This window comes from Nomascus leucogenys, chromosome 13, assembly GCF_006542625.1.
Source record: "Nomascus leucogenys isolate Asia chromosome 13, Asia_NLE_v1, whole genome shotgun sequence".
Lineage (NCBI taxonomy): Eukaryota > Metazoa > Chordata > Mammalia > Primates > Hylobatidae > Nomascus > Nomascus leucogenys.
The window spans coordinates 77694434-77712394 of record NC_044393.1 but is presented as its reverse complement, the minus strand read 5'-3'; the positions used below and the strand labels follow the sequence as shown (position 1 = coordinate 77712394).

The window sequence follows — 17961 nt, the reverse complement described above, 5'->3', positions numbered from 1 at the left end:
GGGCACAGAACCTAAGGGGAGGTCTCCCCAGCCCTCATTCACTCCATTTCTCCATGCTCAGGAGAGTACCTCAGGATGGGGTTAATAAGCACAAACCAACCCCTCTGTGAGTCAGTTGACAGCACATGGGGCTAGCCTCATTTCTGAGGTCATCTGCAGGGTGAGAAGCCGTATTTAGGAGTCAGACCCTTATGTGAGGTACTTGGTTAAAGGGGGACCACTCTGTTCTGGTTGTGTTGTGAGGCATTTAGCAAATAAAAATCCACAGTCTCATGTAATTCAGTTGATATTTAATTACAAGGAACTCAGGTTCTTACACAAGGCAGGAGATGGGAGTCAGCCGCTCCCCACAAGGCTTTTCAGCCTGGGTGACTGAGGCTGAGGAGATGGGGACACATGGAACATATGGGGAGGGTTCTGGCACAGTATGTCCTGCCCAAAGCTGAGGGTGGTGGCCACTGGGGATCTGCCCTCGCGCTGGCCAAGGTCTGCCATCACTCCATGAGTCAGAACTCTGACTCCTGCTGTCGCATGTTGGGTAACACATACAGAGCCACAGCTGCAATAGCCAAGAATACCATAGGCTTCCACAACCCAAACATGTTCTGTGGGGACCAAAGAGAAACTGTGAGTGCCCAGCCTCCTGAACCCTGCCCTAAGCCAGAAGTCACCTGCCTATGGGTGCCCAAGACACCTCAGGAACATTGTGGATCAGTCTCTCTTACCTCCTGGGTAACTGGTGGAGGTAAGTGATCTCTCAGTCCTGGCACCACTAGACATGTGTCCCAACACTGTACGCACCACCCTAGGTGACTGCCTGTATTCAGGCCTCCGTTTCTCCCCATGGGCTGAGAATACCAGCTCCCATGTGAAGAAGCAGGCTCAGGGGCCAGACTTCCAAGTGGTTGCAATGAGAAAGGACTGGATGCCATGGCAAGAAAGAGGAGGGGAAATCTGGGGCTTTGGGAAAAGCAGCAGCACCTCATTAGTTTCACTGCAGTGAAGTGAACTCAGAGTCAAGAAGATGGGGAAGGGGGAATAAAGCTGAGGGGAAATGAAGAAAGTGCACCACGGAGTGCAGGTAAGTAGGAGGTTCTTAGGCAGACAAACTTTGACAGAGAATGACATTGGTTCAAGGAAATTTAAGGAAACCTGTCACTGGGCCTGGGTCATTAAAACACTCCTAATCATGAGGTATGTTGACTGACTTCCTGGTGCATGTGCTAGAGTATGCTGAGGCTTCCAGACACTGCCGGCCACTAGGGAACCCTGCTGATTCATGGGACAAGTGGCACCATTGAAGATATCCAAAAAGCATCCATTAGGGAATATGAAAATCTTAGATAAGAAAATACATACTTGGGGAAATAGGTTTTATTTTTATTACTTTTTTACTCTACTACCTGAAAGGTAGAATTTGGATTTTGAGTCATAAGCTATGGCATAGGTAACAGAAGGATGGTTTCGAGTAAAAATGGAATATAGTCCATTAATGCTAAGAACACATTTTCTCAGATGATACTTGATCTAAAAAGAGGACTTTAAGCCTGCTAAAGAGCAAAGAAAATCTCCTGAGCTTGTAGAAATAGCTACTAAGAACAACAGAAGGTATGAAATGGAAAGCCAAGCAATGTTAGAGGTGGATATACAGAGTAACTCATGTAAGAAAACCAAGAGATCTGGAGGCTGAGGGAGGAGGATCGCTTGAGACCAGGAGCTCAAAGTTACAGTGAGCCATGATCACGCCACTGCACTCTAGCCTCGGTGACAGAGCGAGACCCTGTCTCTAAAACCAAAAACAAAAACTAAGAAGGGAGCTAGCTAGAAAAAAATATTTACATGCTCAGATGCTTCTATCCTAATGTGCATTGCTAAGAATGTTAGTCTGGTGTTCTTAAAGGAGGGAGGAGCTGAAATCCTTATATGTGACCGGTGCACCTCACACTGGGCAAAGGCAAGCTTCTACATGGGATGGGAAAGGGCTGGTGTGGGTGTCCCAAAGGGGTAAGTCATGTCAAACTCTCCTTTTAAACTAGGTGATCTAAGTGACAAATCACCGGAATCATGTTTTTGGATGTTGAGTTGTTTGACAGAATTTTCTATGATCTTTGCAGATAATATGCAGAAATAAGGGTAGGATGACAGTACAGTTTGTTGAATGACAGGTAAGTGACCAATGATCTGAATAAAAGAACGCCAAGAGACAACACTCTAGAGGCTCTGTCCTCACTCTGTCCTCTGTAGATGAAGACAGGGAAGGAGGGCTTGCCACCCTTGTAGATGATGTGAAGGTGGCAGGGGAAGTGAATATTTTAAAACCACAGGGTCAAGATTAAAAACACATACACACAAAACCTTATAAGGTAAGAACAATGAACTATAATAGGGAAGAATGGAAAATTCTGCCTTTGAAGCCTCAAAATCAAATGCAGGTACAGAATGGGGAGAGGACGCTTAGCATACACAATCTGCAGAGGGGCTTATAAACAATATATGAAATAAATAAATATTAGTTACCTAAAGAGCTAATGTGATCTGAGGTGGCCTAAACACAAGTATGGTGTCTTCCTACTTGGGACCAATGAAGAGAAACTGCTCAAAATGAGAGACGATAAGGGGAAGCAAGATTGGAATCTTATCTGTTGCTAATATTGAGTCCTTATAATCTGATTCGCAGCTTCCTGGCTGTTTTACTTAACTTCTCTATGCCTTAGTTTAATCATATATAAAAAAAAATAGGAATAGCTTCTTCACGGGGTTGTTGCAAGGATTAAATCAGTTAATATACGTAAGTGATTAGAACAGTGCCTGACACACAGACTGCATTTTGTAAGTGCGTGCTCTTTTTACTAATGATGGGGTATTTTATAATTTATAGAATACTTTCATCTACTTTAACCCATCTGGTCCTGACAAAAACCTGTGAGAAGGGCAGAGGTTTGATCATCCTTTGCTTACATTTGAAGAAACTAGAGCTCAGAGTGTGCATTTTGCTCCCTGGGACAATGCCTGTCAGTAGAGACAGACTCAGCCAAGTTCTTCTGACAGCCTGGCAGCCATGCTTTCTACCACACTGTGCTCCCTCAGGTCCTGGCTGCACAGGTGCATGTTGGGGCCTCTCGGAGCTCTGGGGATAACAGGTCCCACCAGGAGAACCCTTCACCAGCAGTTCTTCCTCTCCCTCTGATTGGGCCGGGCTGGGTCTGAGGTGGTGGAAGGCTGTGGCTGAATTCTTTGGGTCTCACCCCTAGTGCCTTAAGACTTCTAGGGGGCGACAGGGGAGAAATAGTCACAGAGAGGGGCCCCGTCACTAAAGCAGTTGTGGACCAGGGAGTAAAGGGAATACCTAAAGTCAAGAAGAAAAGTGGAGGCTTGAAGATGAGTAACAGGAAAGCTGGGGAGGGAGCAGGAGGAAGGACAGAAAAGGAAATGGAGAGAAGTGCCACCAACAAATGCTCCAGTTGCCACCCTGTGCATTAAGCTACATTCCGTTCACAGGAATGTGAGAAGAGAGGGGAGTGGAGGGGGAGGCAGGGAGAGCATGAGAGAGGAGCCAACGCAGGACTAGAGAGAATACCTTATGGGTTCCAGAAGGCAGGTGGAACCCCAGCCTTCTAACTTAGGCCGTAAGACCACATTCTGCCTCCTGAATTTAGTATCCTGTTGACAGTCTAGATTACATGTGTGGGAGCTGACAGGAAAGTGGCCAGAATATATCGGTCTTGATTTCCTAAGACACACATCTCTGGCTAGTAGAAACTTTTCACTAATACCTCATTCTGTCCAGAAAACCTAGCTTGGGAAGCCAATTACCATGGAATCTGGCCCACAACATAGATAAATAGATAACTAATAAAATTTCCCGGCATTCTGTTCTGACTTTTCTGGAGACTGGAAGTCCAGAAGCAGAGAACTATTCAGCAGAAAGAGCAGAATACAGTAGGGGTTCGGTTCCATTTCACCAAGCTTGACAGACCAACTTAGGTTGCTCTCCTACCAATGCCCCTGGGAGGATCATGAGGATCAGAGCTTTTCAGACCTCCTCTCTCTCCCAACAGAAGAGGGATTCCTTATTTTGCCATCTTGGGTAGCAACAGTAGTGAGAACTTGGCTCTGGAGTTAAACCAAGACAAAGAGAGTCCAGGCCAGCCTTGCAAACATCAGCTCATCAGAAGTGATCAGGCTAGCCATCACACAGAGGATTAGCGGGGAAAAAGAAGTAGTGAGGCAGCTTTGACAGTGGCAACCAAGCTGGGCTTATCCAAGTTTTTCCCAGGCAAGGACTGAAACTCAAACCATGTCTCTGGCAAGCATTTCAACCTCCTATGCATTACGAAGACATGCTCAGAGATGTCAGAGGCTTTGCAATAGCCCAAGGAAAAGTCAGAACTAAAACTCAGACCTGAGCATCACCTATTGTAAAATGGCACAAGCAAGAAGCAAGCAGCTGGGAGAAAAGGGAAAGAGGAGAGGCCAGGGCAACCTGCACCCTCCCTCTATCCCTCAGAAGGAGAGGAAGCAATACCAGTACCTGCATTAGGACGACGTCTCAGCCCACCAGCACCAGAGCAAAGCCGAGATGACCACCAGGCCTACAAGAGGCAAGGAGAAGATGGGGGGATCGGGGGTAGGGGATGACTGCAACACACCAAAATGAGAAAGAAGCACGAGGAGAGACCAGGAGATGTGAGACATAAACACATGGATCCAACAGATAATGAAGATGAGAAAACAAAGGGAAAAGAGAAAGGAATCAAGAGGTTAAAAAAACAGGTAAGCTAGTGCAGTTGCATGTCTTTTCTGCTGCCTGGGCCTTGGTTCTTTCCACCGGCAGTCTGCAGGAATTGCAAAATTGAATGGGTTAAGCAGCAGCTGAGTCCAAGTCAGGCAGTGAGTCCAGTTTTCTGTCTTGTCATATACCTCTCATATCTTGTCAAGCAGGAGGTATCTGCATCCAGACCTTTCTTGTGACTTTTCCTAGGTCACTCTAGGAAGAGCCAGTCTTCTACCAGGCCACCTGTCCCTTTGTTCTAGCCTGCTTTCCATTAAGTTTCTTAGTATTTTGGGCTCTGGTCCCTTTGATCTCCTAGGAATCTAATGATATCATTGTAAGACAACATGCACCGAAACAAACTGACAAGGGAGAAGGGCTAGTTCTTTCACTGCTAGTTCTTTCACAATCTTCCAGAAAGAAACTGATTTTGCAAGGTGGTAATATGCATGCCCTAGAGCTGCCTGCAAAAGACGCAGGACCCACGGGGCAAAGGGATCTCTCCATATATAGAAACATAGAATATATTTGAAGTAGAAAAATCAGGTCTAGCTTTAGAAATGTGGCACTGAAGGTAAAGACATCTGTGAGGCTCTGAACCAGCACGTGGTGGAATATGATGAGCTCAAAGAAACATGGTAGTGGGAGGGGCTGCAGTGGTTCCGACTTTCCACATCTTAGGTAATGGTCCCCTGGCACAAGGTAAGCAGAGCACTGCACACTGGATCGTTAGCCAGTGCTGAAGACCAAATTGCCGGAAATTCCAGATATCCTCAGAGTTGACTGGATAATCCCACCACAAGAGGCTTTTTTTTTTTTTTTTACCTCTGTTTAGAACAGAAAGAACCTGTAATGTAAGCTGAGGACTTACACAGGAAATACTCTAACTCTGTAGGGACTCTGAGCCCTGAGTTGAGCCCAGGACAAGACTTCAGTTGCTATATACCTGCAGAGACGTACCAGTTATTAAAATATGGAAGTACTTCTATATTGTTGGTAAGTTACCCCTGGCATTCTGGCATATATGGGATACCTCCACCCCAACCTCTCAGTGATCTAGCAACTGAAGGGTCAGGGCTAGGTATGGTCTCCTTGGACTAGTCTGTGCTCCTACTGTACAGACGTGAAATATTTTCACTATCACTTTTGATCACTTCCAGGCCCCACCTTCATGTCCTGTGATATACAGAATCCAGGGGGTGACACGAGCCTACAAAGAAGAGATTATCCCCTGACACACCCTTAACAGCAACAACAAAGGTTAAACCTAACAGGGCACCATAGGAAAACCGGACTCAGTGACTTGCCCAGGCCGACAGAAATGGCCTGAAGTAGACTTCACACTGTCAATGTCCTTCCTGCAGTGCCGAAAGAGGGATGAGGGAACACTCCCGACATAAGGAAGGTAACAAAGCCTACTATGTAAATGAAAGGACTCCAGAGACCCCACGTTGGTTCCCAGAAAAGGTGGTCATTGTGAGGTGGTGGTTCCACAGCAAACGGGGCTGAGCCTATGATTTCCTGCAGACAGACTGCTCTCGTCTCCCGCTTCTGCATCTCCACCTCCCCGAAGGGCTGTGCCTTATAGCGCGAGGCCTCCACTCCTGGAGATATCCATCCTTAGCAGGGCCACCCATTAACTCTGAGGTATCTGAGCCCAAGACCCCACTTCCCACTTATTCTAGCCTTTGGCTCTGGTTACCTTTTTGCTCTCGGAAAGTCTGAGGGGGTTGTTTTCTTTGGGACTTTCAAGGGAAGAGTCGACGTCATCTTCCTCCTCTTCACTGTCTTCTTCCTTCTCCCCTTCCTCTTTGTCCTCTTCATTTTCCTCCCGATCTTCTGTGGATTTAGCTTCCCCAGGATCTGCTGGCTCAGCAACTAGCTCATCCCCACACTGCTCCTTTGCTTCCTCTTTCACTTCCTCCTTTTTTTCCTCCTCCATCTCCTCTTTTTTTTCCTTCTCTTTTGCTAGTCCATCTAATTTCCTCTGGCTGGCCTTGTAGTACAGCACCACCTCTAGACTCTGTGGGGTGGGAGTAGGGCAGGATGGGGGCTGCGTTACCTGTGAAGCTCCTAATCTCATGACAATGCTATACAAGCTCCAGGAAACATGACTTCCAGCATGTCAGAGTGCAAGGGTGCGGCCCGGTGCTCTGGGACTGTGAGCCAATCTCCTGAGCATATGTAGAGGGCATCACACCTCACCTCTCAGGACCACTATGTCTGTTGGCCATTAAGCCATTTCAAACAGCTGCCAGAACTAGAGTCTTGGGCTCTGCATCTAAATTGTTGCTTCCCACCCCTACAGTGACTCTTCTTTTACCCAATCCTCTTTCACTTATTAGTACACAACTACTTTGAACAAATTCCTCCCTCTTCATCTATTTGGTCCTTCTCTTGGGCATGTAACCCAGGAAGAACAGGAGCCCCAACAAATGGGGCTGGGCGAACTGAAGGAATTGTCCAGCCTAGGAGCTGTGGTCCTTTGGGGCTGCACCTCCCGATGTGAGTTGTCTGTGTTCCACTCTCCCCATAACTTCACAGGAAAAGGGAGCACCCACTTTCCATTAAGATGGGAACCACTGTAGACACTTCAGAGACCCCAGAAGCTTCTCTACAAATCCCTTGCCTGGTTGAAAGGGTTGTGGAAACAATGCTTCTTCCCAGGATCTCCTCCTCCTTTCTGCTTATCTGGCTACCAAGGTTACTACTCACCTTTCTGGTCTCAAAGTCGCTCTCAGAAGTATCCGAGCACGGCTTGGTCACCTTTTTCATTTTAACCCCATTGGCGTTCTTGTTTATGTTCTTATTAGCATTCTTCCCCCGGGCTTCTTTGACAACAGACGGCCTCTTCTCCCTGAGCTGGCGGAGCTCCTCCTGGCAGCACTGCAGCTGCCCCTCCAGCTGCTCCTGCACTACCAGAAGCCGCCCCTGCTCATCCATGCTAGCCTGGTATTGCAGCTGCAGCTCCCGCAGCTTGGTCTGCAGTTCTTTGATCTGTTGGTAGTGGAGGGCCAGTTACCCAGAGTTGGCTCGTTATGCAACCAGTTGGCTGACCACGCAACCAACCTCGGCCCTGCTTGGGGGTCACTGTCTCAGAAATCTCCCTGTTAAAGCCCATAGGAAGTAGACAATAAAGAAAATATTCAACTGTGGAAAATGAGCCTCTCGAATAATTTTACAAATAGCTTCACCTAACTTGAGGCACCTGAGGATGTCCATCTAATAAGATGAATAAAAACGGCAGGGCGTAGCGGCTCACTTGCCATCCAGTGTAATCCCAGCACTTTAGGAGGCTGAGGTGGGTGGATCACTTGCGGTCAGGAGTTTGAGATCAGCCTGGCCAACATGGTGAAACCCCATGTCTACTAAAAGTACAAACATTTGCTGGGCTTAGTGGAGCGCGCCTGTAGTCCCAGAAACTTTGGAAGCTGAGACAGGAGAATCGCTTGAACCCAGGAGGCGGAGGTTGCAGGAAGCTGAGATTGTGCCACTGCACTCCAGCCTGGCGACAGAGCGAGACTCTGTCTCAAAAAAAAAAAAAAAGGTCAAAACAATGATTTAAATGGTGTTTTCTACTGTGACTGGGGAATAACAACAGGGCTGCTACCAATTCTGAACCTCAGGGATTTATTATATAATTCTTTTTTTTTTTTTTGAGACAAGATTTTCACTCTTGTTGACCAGGCTGGAGTGCAATGGCATGATCTTAGCTCACTGCAACCTCCGCCTCCTGGATTCAAGCAGTTTTCCTGCCTCAGCCTCCTGAGTAGCTGGCATTACAGGCATGCGCCACCATGCCCAGCTAATTTTGTGTATTTTTAGTAGAGATGGGATTTCTCCATGTTGGCCAGGCTGGTCTCGAACTCCTGACCTCAAGTGGTCCACCCACCTTGGCCTCCCAAAGTGCTGAGATTACAGGGGTGAGCCACCGCACCTGGCCTAGAATTCTTTTTATGGGAACTCCTACTTCATCCAACCCATCTCTCTAACAGGAACAATTACTTAAAGAACTGTGTTGTACACTCCTGAAGTGTGTACTGGGCTCCTGCATCTCACCCTGGAAACAGAGGCAAGTCACATCCTGCTCCCTGATCTCGGGTTTTGCCTTCCTTGGCTGATGGCAGCACATGACCATCCCCTCAGTAGGTACCAATACTAGCTAATCTGGACCCATGTGTTCGCTGCTCTCTGAATCTCTCCTGTGTGTATACAAAGAGACCCCCACTGGACTGTGAACCCCTGGCCAGAGACAAGACTTCTGTCCCATTCCTAGGGGGTACAGAGCACTCTTCTTGGCATTGTGAGAGATCCAAAAGGAGACATGTCCCTGTCCTTGAGCCGCTTACAATCTAGTTGGTGCTCCTAGTTGGTGCATCAGGAGACAAGGCAAATGCACACAAAATGATGAAAGAAGATTGGCAAATGCAAAAATACAGTTCTACAGAAGTGGTCTAGAACACAAAGCAAAAGAGAGAACAGAAATGGCAAAGGGAGAAAGAGAGAAATCACTCGATGAGAGGAGTCCTGATGACTAGTAAACCCCAGCTCCATGGGCACTTGGGAAATGTCATCAGGGATGGAGCAGACTGCCCAGCCTCTGAGGTGCATGCTCTCCCTGCTTTGTCCCTCTCTCTTTTGCCTCTCTGAAGTGGCCATGACCCCTCTGGCTCCAGGGGCTGCCAGAGGAAACCCTGCCTCCCTGACAGTGGTTACCTCATTCTTGTCGTTCTGGGGGGCCACGGGCTTTTCGAGGCATTCCATGCACTCCTTGAACTCCCTTTCACAGGCATCCAGCTCTTCCTTCAGGTCTTTCTGCTTGGCCAGTAACTTTTCCATCTGCTCTTGCAGCTGGCTGTGTTCCTCCTGGCTTATCTGGTACATGGCCTGCACCGCCTGCAGCTTGATCAGCACCTTCGCAACCATTTCCTCAAAGCGCTGTGGGGGGTGGGGGAGCAACAATAGGACCCTGAGGAGCACCTAAGCTCTGCCCCACTCTGCTGGGCCCTTCCCTGGATACCAAACAATGGCCACCAGGATCCAGAGCTGCCCGCGGGGGATTACTACATTTACCCCCATAAAGAGCACCGTGGCTGTGGTGAGGAAACGGACTGAATCTTATGGGCCTCTGTCCAGATGGGGGCTTCTCTCTATGAAAGGGCTGAGCGGGAGACCAGGCTGCCATGAGTAGAGGGCTTCGCTTACTTCCAATAGTTCCCCAGGTCAGCTCTGACCCCATTCCCACACTTCTTGTCCCTTCCCCTGGCGATGTATCTCTTAAAAAGACAAGAGTCCATCGTCCCCTGCCTGACCTGTCACCTGGCAACCGTTACCTCCATGTCTTCGGGCTCAGCAGGTTCCTCGTCAGTGCAGCTGCTGACAAAACTCTTCTGGCAGGTTTCAGAGCTACTGGTGCTGCCGTAACTCTTCTTATAGGTAACGCTGCTGTTGCTGGTGGTGCAGTAACTCTTCCCATAGGCCTCACTGGCACTGGTGCTGCTGTCATAGCTCTTGAGAAAGCTCTCGCTGCTGGTCTGGGTGCTGGTGTAACTCTTGTAATAGCTCTCATTGTCATCCACAGTGGTATCATAAGTCTTGCGACAGTTCTCATTGCTGGGGACCATGCTACCATAGCTCTTCCTGTAGGACTCAAGGCTCATTTTTATAGAAGGGGACTGGACTTGAAGCAGCTGCATTTCTTCCAGGCAGAGCTGCAAGTCTGCCTGCAGCCTCTTCCGCTCCTCTAGGAGCCTCCCTTGCTCTTGCTGCAAGAGCTCCTGCTCCGCCTGACCGACGTCATACAGCACCTGCAGGGCCTGCATCTGCTCCATGAGCAGCTTGGATTGCTGGGGGCAGGGGTGGGGAGACAGTATCATTACTCTGACACTTCAGTCCTTCTAGCTGCACCTCTCCTGGTACAGATGTCTGAGAGCACACCTTAGAGAATGGCACGCCTACATTTCCACCTCACCCGGCCTATGTCTCTGACTTAGCCTACAGGTAACTGGCATGTATCAGTTTCTTGCTCATTTGGGAAAATCTCCCCAGGGCAGATACTCCATGATTTCCAGGCTCCCATTTCGGCTCGTTTCTGTGCTTTGGTACATCCCTGTCTCCTTGGAGCAGTGCCAAGTGGGTTTCCAGAACACCCTGGCTCCCTACCACACCCTCTTCTCAGTCAGGTATACCTGTTATCCTGACCTTTAGGCTCAGTCCCCTCACCCACCCCTAGTTCTAAAATCAGCCCTGGCCTTGAATGAGGCAATATGAAGAATTGGAATCAAAGTATTACTATTAGTTCCTGTATCTCCTGCCCCAATTCTGAATCTGGCCTCTGGGCATGTTTCCCAGGCTCTCTGGGCCTGGCTTCTTGGCTGCTGATGTCTGGGATGAGATCTGATCAGTTAAGGAAATATTTTATACCTGGTTCCCAGCTGTGTTACCCAGGCCTCCAGCCTGGACATCTGATGCCCCTGGAATATGATCCAGCCTCACAGTGTTGACTTCTGCTACTCCCTGGTTCTCCTTGTTCAGAATAAGATCTGAATGAATAGATTTGGCTTAAACCGAAACTGTCTACCTGCCCCTCCTTGCCCACGCTGAGACCTCAGAACAACTTTATCCCCCAACCCTGAATAGAATTGTACGGTGATCTCCACCTGTGTCACCTCATCTGTGTGACCCCTTTGCTGGTACTTGAGAGGCATTGATTGTCTGGTCTAACCCCTGTGACCTTGCTCTGTTATTGCCACCAAAGTTCCAATGAAGATAGTGTGGTCAGTACTAAGAACCCGATATGCTAGGAATTCTTTTCTTGGAAATGAAAGGCCTCAAATTTGCCTCATAGAGAACACCAAAGGTGAAAGATTTTGATAACTAAGAAGTGTACTTTTCCACTCAAGAAAAAGATGACATTTAGAGTCAGTCCAAAGGAATCCAAACAAACACCAAACTGATATTATACATCTTACTGGGAATGAGTCAAATGATCTGATGACAGACTTTGGGTCATCCCAGCTCTGCCCTGAGTGCTCATAGTGCTTCAACTGGGCACTGTGAATATCAGTGTGGTAAAGGATAATGGTATCTAGGTGAGGTCCTCAGGCCTTATCTAAAAGCTACCTCTTAATGGAGCCTGAGAGTGGTCACAGCTGGTGAAGGGCAGGGCTTTTGCCTTATCCTTACCCTTGGCCAAACACGCCTTCCCAACTCTGACCCTTCAGTGGTGCCCACTCTCCCTGCCATGCTGTTGTGCTCAGGAGAACTGTCTCCCTACCTCTTGCTATGGTTACCTTGTTTCGATTACATTTTGAGGACTTAGCCAATTTGGAATCATCGGGATTCTCCAACACTTCCTGGAAATGAGACTCTTTGAAACGTCGAAGGTCTTTGTGGATCTCTAATTGTTCTTTTAATACACAGTCTTGGTTCTGTATCAGCTTCTTCTGTTCCTCCTGCATGCCTTGGTAGAGCAGCTGCAGCTCACACAGGTCTTCTAACTTGGTGAGTAGTTCCTGACTCTGAGGCGGAGTAGAAGGAAGGAGGCAAGGGATTGTGGTGGTTACACAGAAAGTCTGATGCCTCCTTGGTGCCTCATCCCCGCTGTGAACAATTCCCTGAAGAATCTCAGGGTTGACTTCACAGAGCCCATCTGGGGACAGGAGGAGTCTTTCTATGGAGACCTGCTAAAAGTAGCAATGGTCTCTTACGTTGGGATATATTTTGTAGTTTACAAAGTGGTTTCAGGTGCATTTTCTCCAGATGGACTAAATATCTAAATATAAACTGCTGCACAGATTCCAGAGTATAAAAGGTATTTTAAGATTTAAAGCCCTTATAAGAAAAACTCTAATTGGCTCTATGGAGCTTTTTGGTTTGGGGAGAGTGGTGAGAAAGTAAGGAGTGGTTGGTAAGAAGAAAAAGTTCAATCCCCACCCTTTTATTTTTCCCTAGTCACACAGGGAAGCTTCTCAGAGCAGCTTCCCCACAGTTAGCAGCTGCCTCTGGCGGAGTTACCTTGAGTAAGAGGCCACTCTTGGGCAGTGGCAGTGTGAGCCTGTGCAGCTCTTCCTGCAGCTGGCCCTGCTCCTCCTGCATCCTCCTCTGATCCTCCAGGAGCTCGCACTGCTCCATCTGCAGCTGCCCTATCTCCTTCTGGCTGGCCTTGTACTTTTCCTGCAATTCTGTCAGTCTGGACAGCAGTGTGTCACACTGTGGGTGGGGGCGGGTGTGGAGGGGGTGGTTACTCTATAAGGTAAGCTTCTTGGGTGGCTAACAGAGCACTTCTGCGCTCTCCTGCCTCTTGTGATTCTCTCCCTGTGCAGTCACCTTGGACTGGTCACCCCAAGCCACAATGCACCCTGGCTGTTTAGATACCGATTGGGGATCCCCTGCAGGCTGCTCCTTCAGAGCAGGTTGCTCTAGACTGGTGGCTGGCCTTGCTCTAAACTTCCACCATTCCTTTCTGGGGGCAGTTTGATGGGGAATGTTATTGATGCCCCTTCCTCATTTCCCCCTTCCTCTTCTCCGGCCCTTTCCTTTGGTGTATACACCATATTGCCACACTGTTGGGAACTCTTAGCTCCTGTTATTCTCATTACCCCCAGTTGTTTTTGAATGCAATTACACTCCTTACCAATAAGGACTTAATTTCACCCTAATTTTTCCCATTTTTGCTTTCCTAATTCTCTCTTTAAATCTTTAGAAAGTATGCGCTATTGCTAAATTTGGGTTGAGAAGACTAAATAATCCCATTTCCAAAAACCCAGATCTTCCAATATCAAACAGATCTCAATGCTGTTTTATGGCTAGAGAAAAAGCAGGTGCTGTCTGCCAGCATGCTTCTCCTTTCCCATCGTTTTTCCCATTAGGGGAAGAGGTGACGAGCAAGTCACGGATCACCTGGGCTCCTAAATTGAGTAGAAGTGGAAAAAGGAGGAAACGTGAGCCTGGATACAGAAAGGCAAAGAGACTGCTGAGGCGGCCCAAATAACCTTCCCAGTCCTCTGTCTCCTGAAGGCCTTTCCCCAGGGACAGGAACTACTGCGTTTTCTGGCAGAATGTGACCAGCTCCACCATCTTTAGAGACTCTTGGGCCTCTTCTCCAACATGCTTCAACACCTTTCCATTTCCCATCAGTAATCAGGAGCTGAAAATGCTCAACAGGATAAATGATAACGGCTTGCATTTTATACACTATGGAAAAGAAAAATATGAATAAGGCCTTATTTATCACTACCAGGATTTACTGCTAAAAGGAAGTGAGTTAAGAGTAGTATTCTCTTCCATTTAAAGAGGGCACAATTCAACCTTCAACAATTTAATTACTGGCAGGGCATGGCGGCTCATGCCTGTAATCCCAGCACCTTGGGAGGCTGATGCAGGTGGATCACCTGAGGTCAGGAGTTCAAGACCAGCCTGACCAACATGGCGAAACCCAGTCTCAATTAAAAATACAAAAATTAGCCAGGCACAATGGCATGTGCCTGTAGTCCCAGCTACTCGGGAGGCTGAGACAGGAGAATCGCTTGAACCCAGGAGGCGGAGGCTGCAATGAGCTGAGATCGTGTCACTGCACTCCAGCCTGGGCGACAGAGTGAGACTCCGTTTCAAAAAAAAAGAATTTAACTACTTCAAAGTCACAGAATAAATCCTGGAAGAGCCTAGGTCCTTCTCTTGCCCAATCAGCACTCTGGGCACAAGACCGTACCCCTTTATGAGAGCATTTGCAATCTGACCCAGAAAACTGGCCCCTTTCTCTAGTTCCAACAATAATAGTTGTGTAATGGGCCCATCTATATGTTCCTCTCCAAGAATGACTAGATATCACTACAGTTCTAATACCATCGTATAAATGTCTACATACATGGAATCATGTGTAAAACCTTCAGGGGTTCAGACTAGGATCCAAAGGTATCAATCCTACTAAGCTGTGGCTCTGGCTCAAAGTCAAGGTCAGGGCAAACTGTTTTGAAGTTAGCAGCATGTGGCCCTGCCTCTGCTTCCTGCCTAGGAAGCCCATCAAGCCCTTCAGTTGGGTGCCTTCACTTTTTGCCTCTGTACCTCCTCTGTCTGGAGCAAGTGCCCAGGAGCTGTCACCTCTCTGAACGACAATTACCTTATTAACACACTTTCCTTTGTCCTCCGGAATGGGCTGGGAGGCCTTGAGCTCTTTCAGCTCCAGCTGGCAGAGCAGGAGGTCCTGCTCCAGCTGGTCATACATGTGCTTCTGCCGCTCCAGCTGGTCCTTGCTGGCCTGGTACAGCTGCTTCATCTCCTGAAGCTGAGCGTGCGTCTCTGTGTCCTGGGCAGGGGAGGCAGGCCTGGCCATCACCCCAGGCACTCCTGCTGCTGGACTCTCTCCTCCCAGGCAGGGACTAAGGGGACCCATCTTCCCTTGTCCTTCTCAGCCCCAATTTCATCCCAGCCAGGGATAGATAGCCAAGATGGACCCGTCCCTGACGGGCTTGAAACACAGACCTTCCCAGTGTAGCCTTTCCAGTTAAATAAATAAATAAATATAAAAATAATTTAAAAAGAAACATAGACCTTCTGGGGCCTCCTTTTTTGGGAGGTGGGGAGGGAAAGGGACTTCCTTTTTATATGCTGCTTTTCTGATTTAAAATCAAAGGAAGCTGAGAGCCTTGTGACTCCCCAAGGTCACCTTTCTCCTAAGCACCTCTTTGGCCCCCTCACTGCCAGCTCCTCCACACTCCTACCATTCCCTCTCCTCCTCTGTGCTCTCACCCTCACACAGGATGATGCCTGGCTACATCCTCCCTCACCAGGAGCTTCTGTTACCTTCTTATTGCTCTCTTTGAAGGAGGCCACCGTATCCCTGAGGTGCTGCAGCTCTGCCTCATGGCACTGCAGCTCCTCCTGCAGCTGCTGCTGCTGTTCCAGTAGCTTTTCCTTCTCACATGTGACGTTCTGGTGCTGGAGCTGCAGCTTCTGCAGCCGGCACAGTAACTCCTATGGCAGAGGGGGCTTTGGGCAGTGCCTTTGGGCTCCTTAACCCACTCACTCTTCCGTGTGAGTCACTTGAAGACACCAACAGTCTAAGATTTGCTTCTTCCTGCCCTTCACTTCCTAATGTCCTCATATCTAATGTAGTACTCGAGCAGGGCTGGAGTTCTTTACCTGTGGTGCTGCCTATGTGGTTGCTGGAATTATTTTTAACTCACTACTCTTATCCACCTTCCCCCAAACCTCAGAAGGATGCCCTTAGCACCTAAGTTGTCCCCTCACCTCTGGTTGCTGTTACCTTCTCACTCTGGTTTTCTACAAGTGTGGATTTCATGACTTTGAGCTGCCGGAGCTCAGTCTGAAGTTGCAGCTGCATCTTCAAGAGCTCGTTCTGCTCATCCTGGCTAGTATCATATTTTTTCTGCAGGGTACAGAGTCTGGACTTCAGCTCCTCGTTCTGTGGTAGGGAGGATGTGAGTAGAACAATTACTCTGAAGAAACAGCAGATCTTTCTACGGATCAGTTGGGTTCCTTTTCAGATGCAGACATCTTGAGGAGCTCCCACAGGTCTAGGGTTTGGTTTCTTCTGTGAGACGGACACTCAGTAATGACCACCATTTCTAGAATGCAGTGCTATATGACTTCTACAGTTGGTTTCCAGCAGACTGTGCCCAGTTGCAGGGCAAAGGTCAGCAGAGCACAGCCATACTCACTGTGCCCACCCCGGTTGACACAGCCCCTCCATGAGGCCCTTCTGCCCCCACCCCAGATGCCTCCCCGGGCAGTGTTTACCTGGGTGACACTGTGGGAGGTCTGAAACTGAAGCACCTCATTCTGAGCACACTTGAGCTCCCTCTGCAGCCGCCTCTGCTCCTCCTCACTGACCTCGCGATGATGCTGTAGCTCTTCCAACTCACAACACAATTCCTGACACTGCGGGAAATGGAACAGGGAGGCTTGTTTACTACAGATACCACATGTGCTCCAAGAACAAGCTTGGGGAAAGCATGGCGCTCTTTGACTGAAGACCTACATCAGGCAAGTAAGACCCCAGAGTACTATCTCCCTCCACAGTGCATGCCTATGGAGATGTTTCTACCACAGGCTGGGAGAAGGTGAAAGAAAGACAAGAAACGTGCCTGCCTTCCCTACCCTCTGTGCCCTACCTTGTTCTTCATGCCATGCATCTGCTCTTCAGCATCCCGTAGCTGCTGCCGTAACAACTGCATTTCAGGATCAGGCTCTAAGAAATCCATTTCTGAAGTCTGAGACTCTGCTGACGTCATACTCAGTGTTTGGGACTGCAGCCATCTCTCTGTTGCTCTCTGTGTCCTGCAATCCAGAACCCCAGAGCTATGCTTGAAGGCAGTTCTGCCTGGCATCACCAGCCATGCATGCTTGGTCCTGATACCTTCATTTTACACCAAAGATAGTAAGGGGCCTTCTATTGTGACTCACCGCTCAGATAAACATGCTTAGAAGACTACAGAAAGTCTCCAGCCCCTCAATCTGCAAAGGTGTGTTTAGCTCTGGGAGACCCTTAGAGTGCCAGTCCAGTTAGTTTTGAGGCTAGGCCTAGTCAAGCCCACTGCAATCTGGAAGCATTGTGCCTGCCATTAGACTGAAACAAGTCTATGCGGACAATAAAAGAATCTCTTCTGATCCACTTTAGCCCAGAGCAAACCAGAACCCAGTGCCTAGAACAGAAGTAAACTTCAGAACTCACTCTCTCTAGTCTTAAGATAATTGGGTTGGATCCCCATGTCTGCTTGTAGGTGGTATCTGTATCCTTTGGAAACCATGGAAAGGACTGGGTCTCCAGGAGCAGAGGAATGCTCACTGCCCTAGCATCTGCTTTCAGGGAAAGCCCAAGGTAAGGCAGGGTCCTGTGGAACCCCATGGCCTCTCACTCTCCAGAGACAGCTGTACCTCTCACTCTCCAGATCTGCAAGCTGCCCCATGAGGCTGTTGTTGCTCTCCTGCAGGGCCTGGTATTCCTCATTCAGGAAATGGTAGCGTTCCCGCAGCTCCTGCAGTTCTTCTGCAGAGGACAGGCAGAGAGAGATGAGACCGGGAGGAAAGGAAAGCACTGATGACCAGTCCCCAGTTTTCCTGTCTTGAAACCTGAGAGCAGAAGGTTAAAGAGCTTCTCTTTTTCTAAAGACAGAAAAGAGACAGAGGCTTAGAAGACAAGGCCCAGGAAATTCCACAGCGCAATGAGTCTT

At 48.5% G+C, this 17961-nt stretch overlaps 1 protein-coding gene across 6 annotated transcripts in view; it reads right to left on the bottom strand.

Annotated features, from left to right (window-relative positions):
• Positions 1–270: 270 nt before the first annotated feature.
• The window catches only part of CCDC136 (coiled-coil domain containing 136), a 31035-nt gene continuing 13344 nt past the window's right edge, over positions 271–17961 (bottom strand). The window contains exons 6-19 of one of the 6 annotated variants that reach the window (XM_030825520.1): positions 17666–17777; positions 16903–17068; positions 16529–16669; positions 16035–16193; positions 15572–15742; positions 14889–15074; positions 12788–12982; positions 12064–12291; positions 10105–10617; positions 9488–9709; positions 7487–7768; positions 6474–6794; positions 4532–4638; positions 271–605 (exon numbers count right to left, since the gene is read on the bottom strand). In XM_030825520.1, coding sequence (XP_030681380.1) covers positions 4537–4638; positions 6474–6794; positions 7487–7768; positions 9488–9709; positions 10105–10617; positions 12064–12291; positions 12788–12982; positions 14889–15074; positions 15572–15742; positions 16035–16193; positions 16529–16669; positions 16903–17068; positions 17666–17777 — 2798 coding nt within the window. In that variant the 3' untranslated portion in view covers positions 271–605; positions 4532–4536. The remainder of the gene's footprint in view (positions 606–4531; positions 4639–6473; positions 6795–7486; positions 7769–9487; positions 9710–10104; positions 10618–12063; positions 12292–12787; positions 12983–14888; positions 15075–15571; positions 15743–16034; positions 16194–16528; positions 16670–16902; positions 17069–17665; positions 17778–17961) is intronic. The other 5 variants (XM_030825521.1, XM_030825523.1, XM_030825522.1 and 2 more) reach the window with 5 other exon arrangements.